Source organism: Mauremys reevesii, linkage group 10, assembly GCF_016161935.1.
Source record: "Mauremys reevesii isolate NIE-2019 linkage group 10, ASM1616193v1, whole genome shotgun sequence".
Classification (NCBI taxonomy): Eukaryota; Metazoa; Chordata; order Testudines; family Geoemydidae; genus Mauremys; species Mauremys reevesii.
Genome location: NC_052632.1, coordinates 12801213 through 12818575, shown reverse-complemented (window position 1 = coordinate 12818575; position 17363 = coordinate 12801213). Strand labels below are relative to the sequence as shown.

The following is a 17363-nucleotide window of genomic DNA, read 5'->3' as shown; positions in this document are numbered from 1 at the left end:
GCGGTTGTGTTCAAGAATGGAAATTCACAAACTAAGTTTTACAATTGCTATTCATCAAAACCCAGGTGGGTGAAGACACTGGTCAGATTGTCTTCTGAGAGCCGGATTTATAAATACTTGGCTAAGGGAATGATCCTGCATCTCTGAACTTTCTGGACACTCATAGGTAAGCATTCCAGATGCAAGACAGATCCCCCAAGTTACTTTGTGTAACCAAGAGAAACTAGCAGATTACTACATCTCTGGTATCATTTTGGATTTACAAATTTTGACTCACCTGTTAATGTATTTTACCTGATTTAACCTCTCAATAACTCATTTATTTTTCTTACCCAATAAACCTTTAATTCATTTACTAGAGAAATCAGCTGCTTGCTTTTGAAATCAAGAGTATCCACTGATGTGGGGTAAGCGACCGACCCTTTGGGATTGGGAGTATCCTGAAGTGGTGTGATTTTTTATTTTAATAACCTTTTATCACTACGTTCAGTTTGTCTGTGTGTGGCAAGATAGGCTGGAGAGTCTAAGGGGACCGTCTGTGACTCCATGTAATACTGGTATAGTAATCCGGGAGTGCATATTTGTTAGTGGCTTGGTGAAATCTAATTATAAAATATACCACCAGTTTGGGGGGTCTGCTCTATTTTCTGACAGTCTGATCTGAGACTGGGGGCTTGGCTACACTTACAAGTTGCAGCGCTGGGAGTTACAGCGCTGGTCATGCAGCTGTGTAGGGCCAGCGCTGGAGAGTGTGCACACTGACAGGCGCGCTACCTGGTGTGTGTGCACTTGCAGCACTTTTTCGTTGCTGTATTGAGAGGTGGTGCATTATCAGCAGCCCCACAGAGCCATTTTGGCGCTTTTTTGTTGTGGTATATTGAAGATGAAAGGAGTGCATGTGTCCATGTGTCTTCCTGTGTGCTGGCCCGTGTGCCATCCGCATCATCCTTCATTCCTCTTTTCCGCAACGCTGGCGCTTGGTTGTGTTGTCTTTCTGTTTCTGTCTGTGAATCGCGATTTCTGTGGCAATGGGAGCTGAGGCTGAGCTGCTGATGTGTCGAGAGTGTGTCATGAACAGCATTCAGCACATTCCTATTCCTTCAGCTCCCAAGTGAAGTGTAGTGAAGAGACTGTGGATGATCGATATCACCATTGCCCGCCACTAACGCGTGCTGTGACACTGTGGCATTCACGCATTTGAACGCACCGGCAGCGCTTTTGGGGGAGTGGTGGCTGGTGGCACGGGCACTGAGGTGTGGTCATGATCGGGTGGGAGCAGTGAGCAGTGGCTGCCTGCAGAACTTCAAAGCCGAAAAGTCACTTCATGTGGACTGTGAGCTCCCACTCTGCTCTGCAGGACACAAGGACACAAGATTGGTGGAGCTGTTGTGGGGGGAAAAAGCTGGTGGAAGCTGGCAGCCAAGCCAGCTCAGGGGTCGTCGGGGGGGAGTGGTTGGTCGTCGTTGGAGTTGCCGATTGGTGTCTTTTGGCAAGGCAATTGCAGCAAGTTTGCAATCAGACCGACTCTGACTTGACAGACTGGACAGACGTGTGCAGGACTGTGGGAATGGGCACAAATGGAGACTGTGGGCGTGGAGGAGGAGATATTTCTATTTCTGGCCCCACATCAGCCCCCCCTATCCATCATGTGTTAATGTATTTCTTCTCAGATTCTCTATGGATCTCCAGTGCAGGCGGATCACCATGGCATGCATGGACATTTACACAGGCTGGCCTGGGGCATCTTGCAGAATCAGGAAACAGTCAGAGAATCAGAGGAGGGCAGATTCAGGGAGGGGGAAGATCAGAGGGGACGGCGAAATGCCCATTGTGATCCTTGAGACCCTGGCCACTTGCTTCCCTTACCGCTACTGCCTTGGGGGATACTCCCATACAGGACAGGAGCTGACAGACTGGAGGCTGAGGGGAGGTAGCCGTGCCGTGGTGACTGCTGACTGTGGAGCTGCTTTTGGGTTTAAAGGCACGTTTTGGGCCTTGTGGCGGTCCTTGGGGAAAGGCATCCTCCCCGCAGTTATATCCGCTAGCTGTGGTCCATTTTGTGAAGGGAAGGGGGAAAGTGTCAGGCATGGATCAGGAGGTTCAAGTCCTGGTTCAAGTCCTGAGGCTGAAGCAGCAGAGAGAGGCTAAGCCAGAGAGCAGGCAGCACAGGGGGGCCCAAGGGGATGCTTCAAGGAGGGGGAAGAATTTGAGGGAAGAAAGCCAGTGCTAATTTGCTGCTTGCATGGAGGAATTGCACTGTTTACACTGTTTGTTTATTTTATATTAAAATTTTTTTTTACTGTTTCTCTTTTGCACTGCCTCTATCTTCACTATCTGCTATTTATAAAGCTATACTGTTTCAAAGCCAAAATTGTTTTAAAAAAAAAAAAAAAAAAACACACAGACACACAGACACACAACATTTACAACACACAAGGGGGGGGGGGTGTGAACTGTACAGTCACAAGTGTGTGTTGTGTGTCTGGAGTGCTGTTTAATATATCCTGGGTGCAGTGGGTGCATATACTGCATGGTGATGGGGGTTGAGTGGGGGGTATGGGTGGTGGTAGGTATCAGGGCTGGTTGGGGTGGTGGTAGGGTGGTGGGGTGTGGGGTGGTGGTGGTGTGGTGCTGGGAAGGGTGGGAAAAGTGAGCTTGAGCTGGGGGGGGGGGGGAAAGGTTTGGGCTGGGGTGAGGGGGGGCAGGGCAGTGCAGTGCTCTGGCAACGCAGACGCGGTGAGTGACCGCTTGGCACGCAGGATGTGACAGGATGTGCCACAGCCTCTTGTTCTTCTTTCTTGGCCACTCTCTCTCTCTGATCCTGCCCTCTCTCTCCTCTCTCTCTCCCACTTACTCATCTCTAGACTGAGTCTGAGAGAATTTTTCTTCTCTTTTTCTTTTTCTCTTTTTTTTTTTTTTTCTTTTTTGAAGCCTTTTTGCTCTGGAACTTTCAAGGCTCAACACAGTAAAGGAGGTCATAAACAACAAAGATGAAACAATTGTATCCACTCAGGTAGACATGAACATTTACTCTCTACAGACATGAATTTAGACTTTTTCACTTTAGCATTTAGCATTCTTTTACTAGGGGTGCTTATACAGAAGAAGGGGTGGAGTGGGTGAGGGGGGAGGCTTGGGAGCTTGGTGCTTGGAGGATAGAGGGTAGCTGGAGGTAATCTGGAGGGTGAGGAGGGGTCTGGTTAGACTGAGGAAACTATCTCCTATCTTATCTCTCACTTCTCTTTCTCCTCTCCATCTTCACCATTTTTCTCCCTGGAAGATGTGGAGGGAGTCACTGTCACATGCGGGAACAGCGGGAGAGCTTTTTGAGCATTGATTCCGTCGCCCGGGAGCCCTGGTGGCTGCCCCTTGTTCAGAAATGGTCCTGGGACACTGCAGCGACACTGGCGCGAGTGCACAGTGACTGGCGCACACAACCTGCAGTGGCATAAACCTCACGCTCTGGATCATATTAAACTCTGAGGATGAAACTTTGCTGAGATAACTGAAGCAGATTACCGCTGACGATGGACCACACACACTAGCTATTCATCTACTAGTCCCCTCCATGCATGCATGCATACAGACCCCCCTCTCTCTCCTTCCATCATAAAACAGAAAAAAAAAGCTTCGCTTGCACTGCAACGCTGGCTTGCTGCTGCTGTGCAACTCGCTCTTGGCTGCTGCTCCCTGGGCTGCCTCTGGCTCCTGTGCCTGCCCCCTCCTCCTGAGCTGTCTTCCAGGAGCCCCACCCGCGTCCTCCGCCCCCTCCCCCCCGCGCCGCCCCCGCCCTCCCCCTCCTCCAGCCTCAGTCTGTCCCCCTGTTGGGGTGCCTGTCGCGTCCATCTCCTGTCACACCTGGCAGGCTCGCGTCCTGGGCCCTGTAACTGCGCATCGGCCTCGCGGGCTTTGCTCGGGGCGTTTCCGGCTTTCTAATGTACACCGTCCATGTCCGCTGCATTGCAGTCACCTTCATGGCACCCCCCACCATGGACTCATGGCCCTGGATAATGATACCTGCTTGAATGCAGCTGACGATACCTGGCAGCTGCCCCTGCTGTCACGCTTGAGCCCCATCACCTCAATGATGCTATGCTGGGGCATTCGCTCGCCATGGAGGCATGCGGGGTGTGGAAAGATTAACTGATTGCACTGAAACACACTCCATTGCAGCACACACACCTGATTTTTTTAAAATTCCAATTTTTTTTAAAATTTAAAGGGCAGGGCAGGCAAGAGGGCAAAGGCCTGAGCAGATGAGCAAAAGAGTGGCTGAACATGAGCTGAGTGATAACCTGGGATTCCAGGGAGGACCTGGTGTCCTGGAGTGAGTGTAAAGCGCTGGAGGCTGGACGCTGGGCTCAGCGCCTGAGCCCCTCCAGCCAGCCCCAGCAGCCGCTGTCAGCCAGCCAGGAGCAGCCCTGCCTGTGCCTGCCTGGTTGTGCGCTGTAATTGGTTGCAGTGCCTGAGCGTGCCAGCCTGTGCCTCCGTGGCCTGGCACTCATAGTTGTGAGACTCTCCAAACAGTGTGACAACCCCTACTCTAACAGCCTGCTGTCATTCAGAATTCAGACTGAACTTCCCCAAGCAACGCCAAGTAATAGTTAAGGGAGTGAGGTAGTGCACGGACAAATAGTTCAGGTCATTCACTTCTTACAGTTCCTCTGCCTATCTGACACTAGTACAGGCTTTTCAGTTAGGAGAGTAGCAAGAGAAATCCCAGGTGTGATTTGGACTCCCGTTGTCAGATAAACTGGCACTGCACTCATGTTCTCATAGCAGACATCCATTAGCCATGCTGAAAAGAGTTCCCATGAACAGAACAGAGAGAGAGAGAGAAAGAAACCCCAAACATCAGAGTTTCTGCATCCAATTTAAAGCAAAACCAGATGGGTGTTCAGTGCAGTGTACTGCAAACACTTTATGCACTGATCTGCAGACAGTAAATGTCTCTCAGAACTCACACATAAAATAGCCAGTACAGCTTTCAGAGAAGCAAGGGAAGGGACAATTCATTTATATCTAATGGGATCAAACATGTGTTCTGCTAATCCAAGGGGCATGTTCTCCTAAAGGGTAACCACATTCTATCCCCTCAAATGCTCTGATGTTCTCCTTCCCTCCATCTGACAAAACATCCAATTCAGGGGGTGAGTGTCTGGGACAGGTGCTGACTTTGGCAATCAGTTCAAAAGAAAGAGGAGCAATTAAGCAACAAGCATGACAAATACTAAGATTGCTCAAGAGGACCCTGCCTCCTGCTTTGAAACGTCTTCAGGAATGGTGCGTGCGAGTATGCTTCAAAACTTGAATGCACACATACAGCCTTTTGAAGAGATCGTCTCCAGTGGGATAACATTTCTCTCAGCTTCAAAGACCCCCTTCCAATAATATCTGGACCACAACTCCTCCTTCTCCAGAGCATGTCAAATAGCATTAGAAATGTTAGTTGAGTTTCCCAACATTTCTATGAAATAAGTGATAGTTAATGTGATTATGCTCATTTTATAGGTTGCAGAGCAAGGTTAAGTGATTTGCCCAAGATCAAACAGTCAGTGACACTGATGGCATACTCAATTACTCTTGGTCATCTGTTCCCTGGTCTAATGTCTATGCTGCAGGGATTTCCTTTACTCTGAAAAACACAAACATGCTTGGTGTATGGAACAGTTCCCCTGTGCTTACTACAGGGAATACTTACAACACTGCAGCCAGTCACTTTGTTATCTGAGGCACCCAGGGCTGGCTCCAGGCACCAGAAAGGAAGCAGGTGCTTGAGACACTCAATGGAAAGGGGCAGCACGTCTGGGTCTTCAGAGGCGGGTCCCTCAGTCCCTCTCAGAGCGAAGGACTCACCACCAAATTGCCGCCAAAGAATGAAGTGGCGCAGTAGAGCTGCCACTGAAATACCGCCGATCGCGGCTTTCTCTCTCTCCCCCCTCTCCCTCCGCTTCACCGCTTGAGGCAGCAAAAAAGCTGGAGCCGGCCCTGGAGGCACCATCTCAAAGCAGTCTCTCTCAATCTTTTCAGGTTCATCATCAGCATCCAGCACGCATAGATTACTGAGGACCATTGTGCACGCCAGAATGACCACAGCTGATGGCATCACACCAGGCATTGTATACTGAAGTTCCCAAATCTGAGTCAATACTGAAAATCCAAGAATCTCTGGGGTAGCCCAGTGAGCAATGCCAGGTAGGGTCAGGGCATGTATCCCTTTGCTCACCAATGGAGAGTTTGAGAGCACAGTGTGCCAGGGTGTTTTTATCCATCCTGGTGACACGGCCAAAAAACATGCAATATGAATATAATGAGCAATTGAAGAAAGGCCAGATTTCTGTGAGATTATGTCATAATTTTGCAGAGATCTGGCTCTCCTTTCAGGTTGACAACTGTCACAGTTCAGGAAAACTATATCTGTATTCCCCCTCCATGGCCCATTACTGGCACCTACTTTTAGGCCAGCCATTACCTTTCTTGGGCAGAAACCTGCAACTCTCCCCCTCCTGACTGTTTTTCTCAGACTACATTGTGATATTCCCAGCAAAGGAAACTTCCTAAACAAGCTAGCATCTGCATTTTGGTTCTCTCTGATGCGTTATGAGAACAGCATAATTGAACACAGTTATAAATTAATGCACAGATCCTTATAAGCAAGCACATTTATTCTTAAGGTGAAAGCAATAAAGAGAAAACATATAAAAACAATAAAAGTTCCTACATACATTCTAGAAGCTTACCAGAGGTCATCCATCAGTCTTACAGGGCCACAGGAGGTCAAAGTCCTTCCAACCCTTCCCAGGAAGGATTGGGGTCCCCCTTGGATACAAGGTTCTGACCATTTGCTGGATATGAAACATAGCCTTGCAACAGTTTAAACTAAGACTATTTATCCAGAAGTCCTTTCTTTGTCTGTTGGTCTCTGGAGAATCCAGTTTGAACTACTATATGCCTCTCTAGGTGGCAGCACTTCTCTGGAGGTATCACAACCTGAGTCAATTAACCTAATCTTAGTTCCTGGAAGACCTGTGGTCACCCTTCGCCATGGAATTACATACAATTCCTGACCCCAACGATACATAAACTTAATACTGTAAGATCTCCAGGAAATTGCTATATCAGCTACAGCAACTCCTTATTGGAAATCAAAAAACTTTATGACTCCCATTCACTTTTTACTCTTACTTCTTTATTAAAGTATCAGTAACAACAACAATACGCCTATATAATTTGAGTGTTTTTCAAGAGGTCAAGAATACTTGTCCTTGAAGGGAAAGGGTGGGCAGGGAGTGGAAGAGAGTGGCTTTATTTGTAATAAAATGTTCAAAGTCTTGTGACCCCTTGATTGCCTTTCATGACACATTGGGGAGTCATGACCTAAAGGTTGAGAAACAACGATCTAAGGCAAACGATAAATCGTTAAGCATGACCACTGTATAAAACTAAATAATATTCTAATAGGAATTTTAGCTGCTCTGCCAATGACACCAGCCTTCATACCACATTTGCCCACTATTTTCGCAAACATTTTTGTGCTTTCCTCCCTGCTATTCCTCTGCTTGGAATGCCTTTCCCTCTTAGAGCCATCAAAACACATTTATGACACAATAGCCACATGACATTAGCCAATGAACACACTCATTAACCCTGTGAAAACTCATATACACTAAGTATTGCTCCATCAGACCATCCAATATCTCTTGCTGAGTTACCGTATTGTCCCCCTCACATTTCTCTCTCTCCTGTCTCAATTAGGATTGATTTAGTCTGTGCACTCCTCAGGGCAGCAAGAAGGTCTGCCTTCTCTTCGGAGAGGTACCAAGCACAACATTGGGCACATTATAAATACATAAACAGGTTGAAAAGCAGTTTTATTTATCGGTGCACATGGGGTATGACTGAATTTGAGCTATGTCAAACTTCTACACATGGCCTTCTCTTTGTAAGCAAATTACAAAATCCACAGTATTAAGAGCATATAAAGTGAAACTAGAAACAACTTTTAATCAACTTTACCTATCCACAAACTACCCTAACAACTTGAACTCTGCCCACCCTCAGTTCAGTGTGGATTGGTACACTTCTTCCCAAGTTTCCATAACAAAATCTGTGTTAAGAGAGGGTCAGCACTGATAAGAAACCAGTGTTTGCCCAGGGGCAGGCAAACGTTAAAAACATTTTTAGAAAGTGAAATACCATCCATTTTTAAGTCTCATAACTAAATTGGCTTCACGGATTAACCTCCAGCTTTTAAAAAAAAACCAAAAAACCAGCTTGTCTGGGCAGGGAATCAACATGAAAAAATTTATGCAGAAAGCAGGTTTTTTTGTTTAAAACAGAAATTGGAAGTGAAGCCAAAAGTGAGCTTACAATGGAAACGGCCCTACAGCTTAAACTATGGAGTCTTTACTGCGACTCCTTTATACAGGTAAATTGTCAGAATGGTAAAACTTTATCCCCCCACACTTGTAAAAAGACCTGTCTGATCTATATAGAATCACAGAAGTTCAGGGTTGAAATAGACCTCAGGAGGTCATCTAGTCCAACCCCCTGCTCAAAGCAGGACCAACCCCAACTAAATCATCCCAGCCAGGGCTTTGTCAAGCCAGGCCTTAAAAACCTCTAAGGATGGAGATTCCACCACCTCCCTAGGTAACTCGTTCCAGTGCTTCTCCGCCCTCCTAGTGAAAAAGTTTTTCCTAATATCCAACCTAAACCTCCCCCACTGCATCTTGAGACCATTACTCCTTGTTCTGTACTAGCTGTAGTGCTGCATTACTCTCTCCTAGCTAGAAGCTGAATTTGCTTCAGTCAAATTAACACAGGCTTCTCGTCCACCTGCACTTATGCACGCAGAAGTGAAGAAAACTGACAAAACTGCCTTTTATTTTTTTCAGTGGAGACATCCTGTGAGATAATACACAGAAAAAATATGGAAATTTGGACGTTACAAAGAGTTAACTGCTAATGATTAACTTACAATATACAACCAAGCTGGGTCTAATTAATACCAGTTCCATAAATGTGCTTGACTAAAACTGAGGGTGTGTTTAAAAGGGTGGTATCATTTCCTGCAGGCTCCTTATCATCAAACAAAGAATACATGGAGACAAAACATTGTTGTAGCTAAACAAAGCCAATGAATGCCTTAAAACATGACTTCACTTCCTACCCAGCTGAAAGTGGAAATCCTGTCCAAGCCTCCTATTTTGAGGATTCATATTTAATACACCAAACAATAGGTTCTTGGCCTCGGCAGCTATTTAAAGTTACATTGGAAGAGCATGCTAGGTTTGCTTTAGTAGGTGACTCAGGAGTCCTGTGCTAATTGTATCCTCTGTCATGACCCTGTCATGGTGACTTGAACTTTTTCTACAAAAGGATTTAAACAGGAAAAGATACTTAGTATAAAAATTGTTTATTTTGTATGCAATGTATTGGCTGCGCGTCAGTGACATTGCCCCTGGGTGGCTGGCACACACAAAGATAAAGGGATCCAAATACAGTAACTCCTCACTTAACGTCCTCTCGCTTCACTTTGCTTCGATCTTACGTCCCTGCTCAATTACAGAACATGCTCCATTTAAAGTTGTGCAATGCTTCGCTATAATGTCATTTGGCTGCCTGCTTTGTCCACAGCTGGCAGCCTCCCTATCAGCTCCACTACACCCCCGACCCCCAGATAGGGTGACCAGACAGCAAATGTGAAAAATCGGGACGGGGGTGGCGGGTAATAGGAGCCTATATAAGAAAAAGACCCAAAAATCAGGACTGTCCCTATAAAATCAGGACATCTGGTCACCCTACCCCCACAGCGCCTCCCACCCACCGGCATACCCCGCGGATCAGCAACTTCCCCCTCCTTCCTGAACGCTGCAAGCCAGCTGATTGCTGCGGGCAGGAGGGAGGGGGGAGGAGCGAGGACTCAGCAAGCAGGCTCCCCCCTCCCTCCCCTGCCCGCAGCAATCAGCTCGCTTGCGGCATTTGGGAGGGAGGGGGAGCCTGCCCATCCACTCCACTCCTTCCCCCAAGCCCCCACCCTTAACCCGCCTCTTCTTCCCCCACCTTCCCCTTTACTCTGCACACCGCGTCCTCGCTCCTCCCCCCTCCCTCCTGAACGTTGCAAGTCAGCTGATTGCCACCCCCAGCAGGAGGCAGGGGAGGGAGGGGGGAGGAGAGAGGACACAGTGTGAAGAGTAAAGGGGAAGGTGGGGGTAAGAAGAGGCGGGCTAAGGGTGGGGGCTTGGGGGAAAGGGTGGAGTGGATGGGCCGAGGGTTGAGCCCCCCGCCTCTGGTGCATGCAGAGTAGGGGAAGCTGCCGCTGCTGCTGCACAACGTTCTTTTCCTAGCCTACAGCACCTTCAGCCTCCTTGTCTGCCTCCTTGTCTCCAGTCCCAGTGGGCTGTGCCTGGGTGGGGTAAGGCAGGGGGCACCTCCCAACTCTAGTACTGTACTGTACGGCAAACAAAAAAATTCCCTGGAATCTAACCCCCTCATTTATATTCATTCTTATGGGGAAATTGGATTCGCTTAACATTGTTTCACTTAAAGTCCCATTTTTCAGGAACAGAACTACAACGTTAAGTGAGGAGTTACTGTACTGCTAACAGATAACGGAGTTCTTCTGCTGAAGGAGTTTAGCACTCTGCTTTTGAAATTTAAGGACCCTGTGTGTGATTTAGTGTATGCTCATGAGATACCTACTGTTTACATCACATGGATTTACTACAGGCTAAAATAAATAGATATTGCAACAACAATGGAGAGAGGCCACATTCAAAGTTTTAAACCTTCAACACTGAAATCTAGTTCCTAACCAAAATCTTTCCACCTCTTCCATACACACTCAGTGGCTTGTTAATGTAGGGTTGTCATAAAATCTATGGCACTAAATACCTTCCAAACACGCTGTCACAGATACTCTCTATACAGTATTCACCAGTTTTTTCCTATGACGTATGTCATTTAGCTGGCTTCATCTCCTTTTAATATGTCTGCATAATGTACCAAAGCATACCAGAAAGGCTGCAGTATATAACTGTTTTTGGTTATATCATCTGTCTCTATTTTAGCTTTGTAGAGGTTTCATTGTTAAGAATATTTTAAAACAAGTCCACATGACTATTATTGCCAAGTGATCATTTGTTACATAACTTGTTTACTCTTTTGGTCTTCCAGAACAAAAATTATTAAATAAAGTCGAGAGGGCAGCATTTTCTATTAACAGTAGTTTCCTAGGCGGGAAACATATTCAGTGTTGGAGGAGAATAAGCATGAACATACATTTAAAAAAATGCAAACTCAAGTCTATATTTTAAATGAAGATATTCGTTTAATAGCAATTTATTTCACTTTAAACAGCAGCTGTCAAGTAGAAAAAAAAATCCTAAAATTAAAGGAATTACAAAAAAATGTAGGCAGAACCTCCCCACATGAACATAATTAAGGACAAATATAGTGAACAACATTAAAAAGTCAACATTTTCTGAAAGTTATGGAACCATGCAGTAGTAATGGAAATATGTAGAAATATTATAAGAGGAAATAATTGGGGTACCCCAAATGCATGGTAACTGTTGGGAAATGGCAACCACCACAGAGAGACACAAACGATGCTTAAGAACCTAATTCTGCTCCCACTGAAATCAGTGCAAAACTTCCATTGACTTCAGCGTTACAGGCATAGACCCTAATCAATTAGATACTTCACACAGGACAACTTCTGAAAATGATAAATGATAACTGATATAGTGAACATGGAGTCAATGGTATGGCATATAATCGCCTTCTTTGTTTTAATGACATGGTTCACGGACATGACATTTCTTACCCTACCAGTATGTTACGAGTGAAGTTTTGTTTGCCTGGAGCCAACTAGTGTTACTGCAACAGAACAATTAAGGGCTTGTTCCTACTCTCATTTAAGTCCTAACTTCCTAAACTATAGTTAAAAGGAAAGAGAGAGAAATGAAGCCTTAGACGGATTAATAGGAATGTTAAATCATGTAACCCACTTAAAATGAGCTTGCATGTAGCAGTTCAAGGCCCAGTGGGTAAATCCTCACCTCACAAACTTACACAATGAGCACTAACTGGGACTTAGGAGACTAAGGTTCAATTTCCTGTTCCACCACAAACTTCCTGCGTGACTTTGTGCAAATCACTGACTTAGCCTCTCTGTGATGCAGTTCGCCATCTGTAAAACAGGGAGACTAGCACTCTCCTATTTCACAGGAGTGTCGTGAGGACAAATGCACTGAAACCTGTGAGGCTCTCAGATACTATGGAAATGAAAATTATATAAGAACCTAAGATAAATAAACATCACCACAAAGTACCAAACAAGATATAAAGCTCCAACTACTCTGCAGCATCAGCATTTACTTCTCGCACAAAAGAAAACATTTCAAATTATGGGTTATAAATATGAGCTCAACTAGGAAAACAAAAAGCCAGCAGTTTGGTGAAATGCTTCATTTTAGAAAGCAAAAGGAAAGCAGTAACACAAAATAAATGTTCAGTTTAACAAAGTGGTTTAACCGCATTATACCACTTAATGCATGCGCAGGTTGGTAAAAATGCTGCTGAAAGCATGTAAGACATCATGAACTGAACAGTTTTCATGACTCTTTACTTCAGTGGTTCTCAAACTAGGACTGCCACTTGTGTAGGGAAAGCCTCTGGCAGGCCGGGCCAGGCCGGTTTGTTTACCTGCTGCATCCGCAGGTTCGACCAATCGTGGCTCCCATTGGCCGCGGTTCGCTGCTCCAGGCCAATGGGGGCTGCGGGAAGTGGCGAGGGACAAGGGATTTGCTGGCCGCCGCTTCCCACAGCCCCCATTGGCCTGGAGCAGCGAACCGCAGCCAGTGGGAGCCGTGATCGGCTGAACCTGCGGACCCAGCAGGTAAACAAACAGGCCCGGCCCACCAAGGGCTTTCCCTACACAAGCGGCGGCCTCAGTTTGAGAACCACTGCTTTAGTTCATATGTGATATTGTATTACTATACATCAGCTTGATTGGGGATTTGATTTTAGCAGCAGAAAGTTGATTAAAATAACAGATAGTAGGACAGAGTAATCAATCTCACTTTTTTCAAACCCAAAAACCAACAGTATATTAAAAAAATCCAGCAATATATATTTAATTCTTTAATTTTAAAATGATTCTTTATCCTAAATTAGCTTCAGCTTCTTAACTCCAGTGAAGCTTCTGCTTTAGTTCATAGGAGCATTAGATCCACCCACAATTCTGCTCCACTAATAGGGGAGCTTCAACAAATATCATCTAATCTTCCAATAAGGGAATAAGGCCTAGTCTACACTGCCACTTACAGTGCTGAAACGTTCTTCGCTCAGGAGTGTGAGAAAAAAAAAAAAAAAACATGAGCGATGCATGTTTCAGCACTGTAAAGTGGCAATGTAGATAGTGCTACAGCGCTGGCAGCTGCGCTCCCAGAGCTGGTAGTTATTCCCCTCGCAGAGGTGGTTTATTACAGTGCTGGGAGAGCTCTCTCCCATCGCTGGAGCCGCGACTACACAGCCACGTTAAAGCGCTGTCAGCTGTGTAGACATACCCTTAATCTATATTATGCTCTTCTGAACTCTCTTTTACTGGGACCTGGTAGATGTTCCTGCTTATATGCAGGCTACATAACAAGCCAAGTCCCTTTTATGATACCTATTGGATCCCCATCTGCTATTAGATTATCATAATGCTTCCTTTTACTCCTGTAGCTTCCGAATAGCAAATAATTGTAGAACGGTCAGGGCACCTAGTATCTACTTTAGAAAGGAAGGTCAGTAAAAGGCTGTCAGTGGAGAGGTGAAATAGAAAATGGTCAACAAAAGGGCAAAACAAGGTCCGACTGCAACACACACACACACACACTATATATATATATATATATATCAGGTAATTCCATAGTGGTGTACACATTATTAGTCATTATTATTTTAACAGTTATAAATAACTGGGAGGCTTCCAAGTTGCGCATTTGAGGAAACATGTTGTGGAAGCAGCAAGGACCAGCAAGAGCATAGCCGTAAGAACATAAGAATGGCCATCCTGGTGTCAGACCAAAGGTCCATCTAGCCCAGTATCCTGTCTTCCAAAGGTGGCCAATGTCAGGTGCCCCAGAGGGAATGAACAGGTAATAATCAAGTGATCTATTCCTTGTCGCTCATTCCCAGCTTCTGGCACAGAGAGGCTAGGGACACCATCCCCGCCCAGCCTGGCTAATAGCCATTGATGGGCCTATCCTCCATGAATTTATCTAGTTCTTTTTTGAACCTTGTTATAGTCTTGGCCTTCACAACATCCTCTAGCAAAGAGTTCCACAGATTGACTGTGCGTTGTGTGAAGAAATACTTCCTTTTATTTGTTTGAAACCTGCTCTCTATTAATTTCATTTGGTGACCCCTAGTTCTTGTGTTATGAGGAGGAGTAAATAACACTTCCTTATTTACTTTCTCCGCACCAGTCATGATTTTATAGACCTCAATCATATCCCCCCTTAGCCATCTCTTTTCCAAGCTGAGATGTCCCAGTCTTCTTAATCCCTCCTCCTACAGAAGCCATTCCATACCCCTAATCATTTTTGTTGCCCTTTTCTGAACCTTTTCCAATTCCAATATATCTTTTTTGAGATAGAGTGACCACATCTGCATACAGTATTCAAGATGTGGGCGTACCATGGATTTATATAGAGGCAATATGATATTTTCTGCCTTACTATTTATCCCGTTCTTAATGATTCCCAACATTCTGTTTGTTTTTTTGACTGTCTCTACACATTGAATGGATATTTTCAGAGAACTATACACACTGACTCCAAGCTCTCTTTCTTGAGTGGTAACAGCTAATTTAGACCCCATCATTTTATATGTAGAGTTGGGATTATGTTTTCCAATGTGCATTACTTTGCATTATCAACACTGAATTTCATCTGCCATTTTTTTGCCCAGTCACCCAGTTATGAAAGATCCTTTTGTAGCTCTTCGCAGTCTGCCTGGGTCTTAACTATCTTGAGTACTTTTGTATTATCTGCAAAGTTTGCCACCTCACTGTTTACCCCTTTTTCCAACCTAAAGGCCTTCAGATTGTAAACTAAGTGATAATTATAACTGCACAAGTATGCTATTGACTCTGAGACAGAGTTTAATCTTGGAGCATGGGAACTATGCTGCTTTGGCAATGGGAGGAGGAAGAGGACAGACCCAGTTAAATTTATTCTAGCAAATAAAAGGTGTTTGTGTTGAAAATGTGCTTTCTCTTACATTACTCTTTGGTATAGCTTTTGTGTTTTAGGCATAGGCACACCCCATCTCTGCCAATTGGATGTGGTTTGTAATCCAATGGGGTAAAAAACATTTTATATATGTGCACACAGATCAAAAGGTAAAATATGAGGTGACCTCTCCTAAGCATCTCAAAATCAAAAAGTTTGCAGAAGTGCAAGTCTTACTAATCTCCTTCGCAGCAATAAGCAAAGGAAACAGCGCTTGTATAAAAACAATCCTAATTACCACCACCCAACAGAGAGACAAGTGACATTCTATTAATTATGCAACACTCCTGGTACAAATCTAGACAGTGATTTTCCCACTTTTGTTCCTCTTCTTGGCTGAGGTGATCATTACTTCAGAACGAAACCCACTCCAGTTCTGGCCCACCTTGCCTGCCCCAACACTAACTAGCAATGGGAATGCAAGATGGAACAATTTTATAATCAGGTGCTTTTAACAAACTGCCACTTCCAGTATCCAACGCTTCGTAGGAACTTTTCAGACCTAACCCACCAACAAATCCAAAAAAAAGAAAAAGAAAAAAACACACCTCAAAAGTCTCACTGTAATACATTCCCAAACTGTACCACACATATGAACATGAGTATGTGTTTAAAGGAGACTGTGGGTTTTCACGGTCCAAACACTAAGCTATTCCTTCTATGAACCCATGACGTGTGAAATGACCCACAGGAAAATGAAGCCTGATCCATTTCTGCTTACAAATTTGTATGATAATTTTACTGGGTTATTGGCTATTTCCACTGTGTCATTAGGGGAGTAGGACTGTCAAGTCCTGAATATTTGCAAGACATCACAGTTGGTGACCTCATTTGATGTACAATTCAGCCCAGTAATAAGGTCTATACGGAATCTAATATTTCAATTAAAAATGATCCCTCTGTAAATAACAATCTTGCCCTGTCGTCAACCTCTGGTTATAAATTTAAATCCTTTCTTCAGTTTTGTCATGTACAGAAGTAAAGGCTTGTATTTGAATAGTCAAAAGATTTATTTTAAAGATTAGTTATCATATGACCAACAATGAAAACACACAGTAAAAGAGCAGATTACTCAGAGTAAAATGAAATGTAGCAGGCCTTGGACTCTGCCCTTAACAACTTTGTTTCAAGTAAGACATTCAGACTATGGAATATTTTTATGTATAATAAGAATCGAAAGGGTTAAAGTCATGTGTTCAAAAAATTATTTGCCTAATGCTACCTTATGTTACTCAGTCTAATCAAATGCTCTCCCTTTATGGGAGTTTGTTTTAAACATTTTCTTTAGGTTAGACAGCAGAACCTCCCCTGGTCAGTTCCCCTTTCTGGTTTGCATGCACTAGCAGAGCGCTGGTATGTTTTGAAACCACAACTGCCAGAAAAAGTTCAGAAACAAAATGGCAATGTTTCTTTTGCATATTAAGTTTGATGGAGTTTAAAAACTTTTCTCTTTAAACCTCCTTCTTCCCTGCCCCACCCCTACACAAAAAAACCCAAACAAGCCAACAACTTCTCAGTCTTGGGCTTATGTTATATAATATCAGGGCAGTCCCAATAATATCTGAATGTCTGGTCACCCTACCTTGTATGCTAGGCAGAGAACCTGCACTCCTAGTTCTATCATGTGGTGATTGGCCAAAAGTCATTCACTTTGTGTAATCATGAAGGACTTGTTAATTACCCCGGCTACGATGTATCAACAAGGGCTGGTCTCCCACACACTGCCTCCTGCTCATAGTTAATCCTCCAGTGAGGTCAAATAATACTTGGCTATGAGTCATCATAATCATTTCCAAGGTAACTGGCTCAATACAAACGGTAAGCACATGATTGCAGATTCACTGTAGAGTCCAGCAGGAGGAGAAGCTGAGCTAAAAGAGATCATTCACCTATTAGAATCAGCATCTTCAATAAAAACAACAAGGAGCCCTTGTGGCACCTTACAGACTAATACATTTATTTGGGCATAAAAGCTTTCGTGAAGTGGGTTATAACCCACAAAAGCTTATGCCCAAATAAATTTGTTAATCTCTAAGGTGCCACAAGGACTCCTCGTTGTTTTTGCTGATACAGACT

The 17363-nt window shown here is 44.5% G+C and overlaps 1 protein-coding gene across 13 annotated transcripts in view; it reads right to left on the bottom strand.

Moving 5' to 3' along the window:
- The window catches only part of AKAP13 (A-kinase anchoring protein 13), a 337762-nt gene that overhangs the window by 195961 nt on the left and 124438 nt on the right, over nt 1–17363 (bottom strand). Inside the window, exon 1 of one of the 13 annotated variants that reach the window (XM_039490392.1) lies at nt 16870–17006. The exons of the other annotated variants lie outside the window; for them this stretch is intronic. Coding sequence (XP_039346326.1) covers nt 16870–16933 — 64 coding nt within the window. The 5' untranslated portion in view covers nt 16934–17006. Of the gene's footprint in view, nt 1–16869; nt 17007–17363 lie in introns of those variants that run through there. 13 annotated transcript variants of the gene reach the window in all.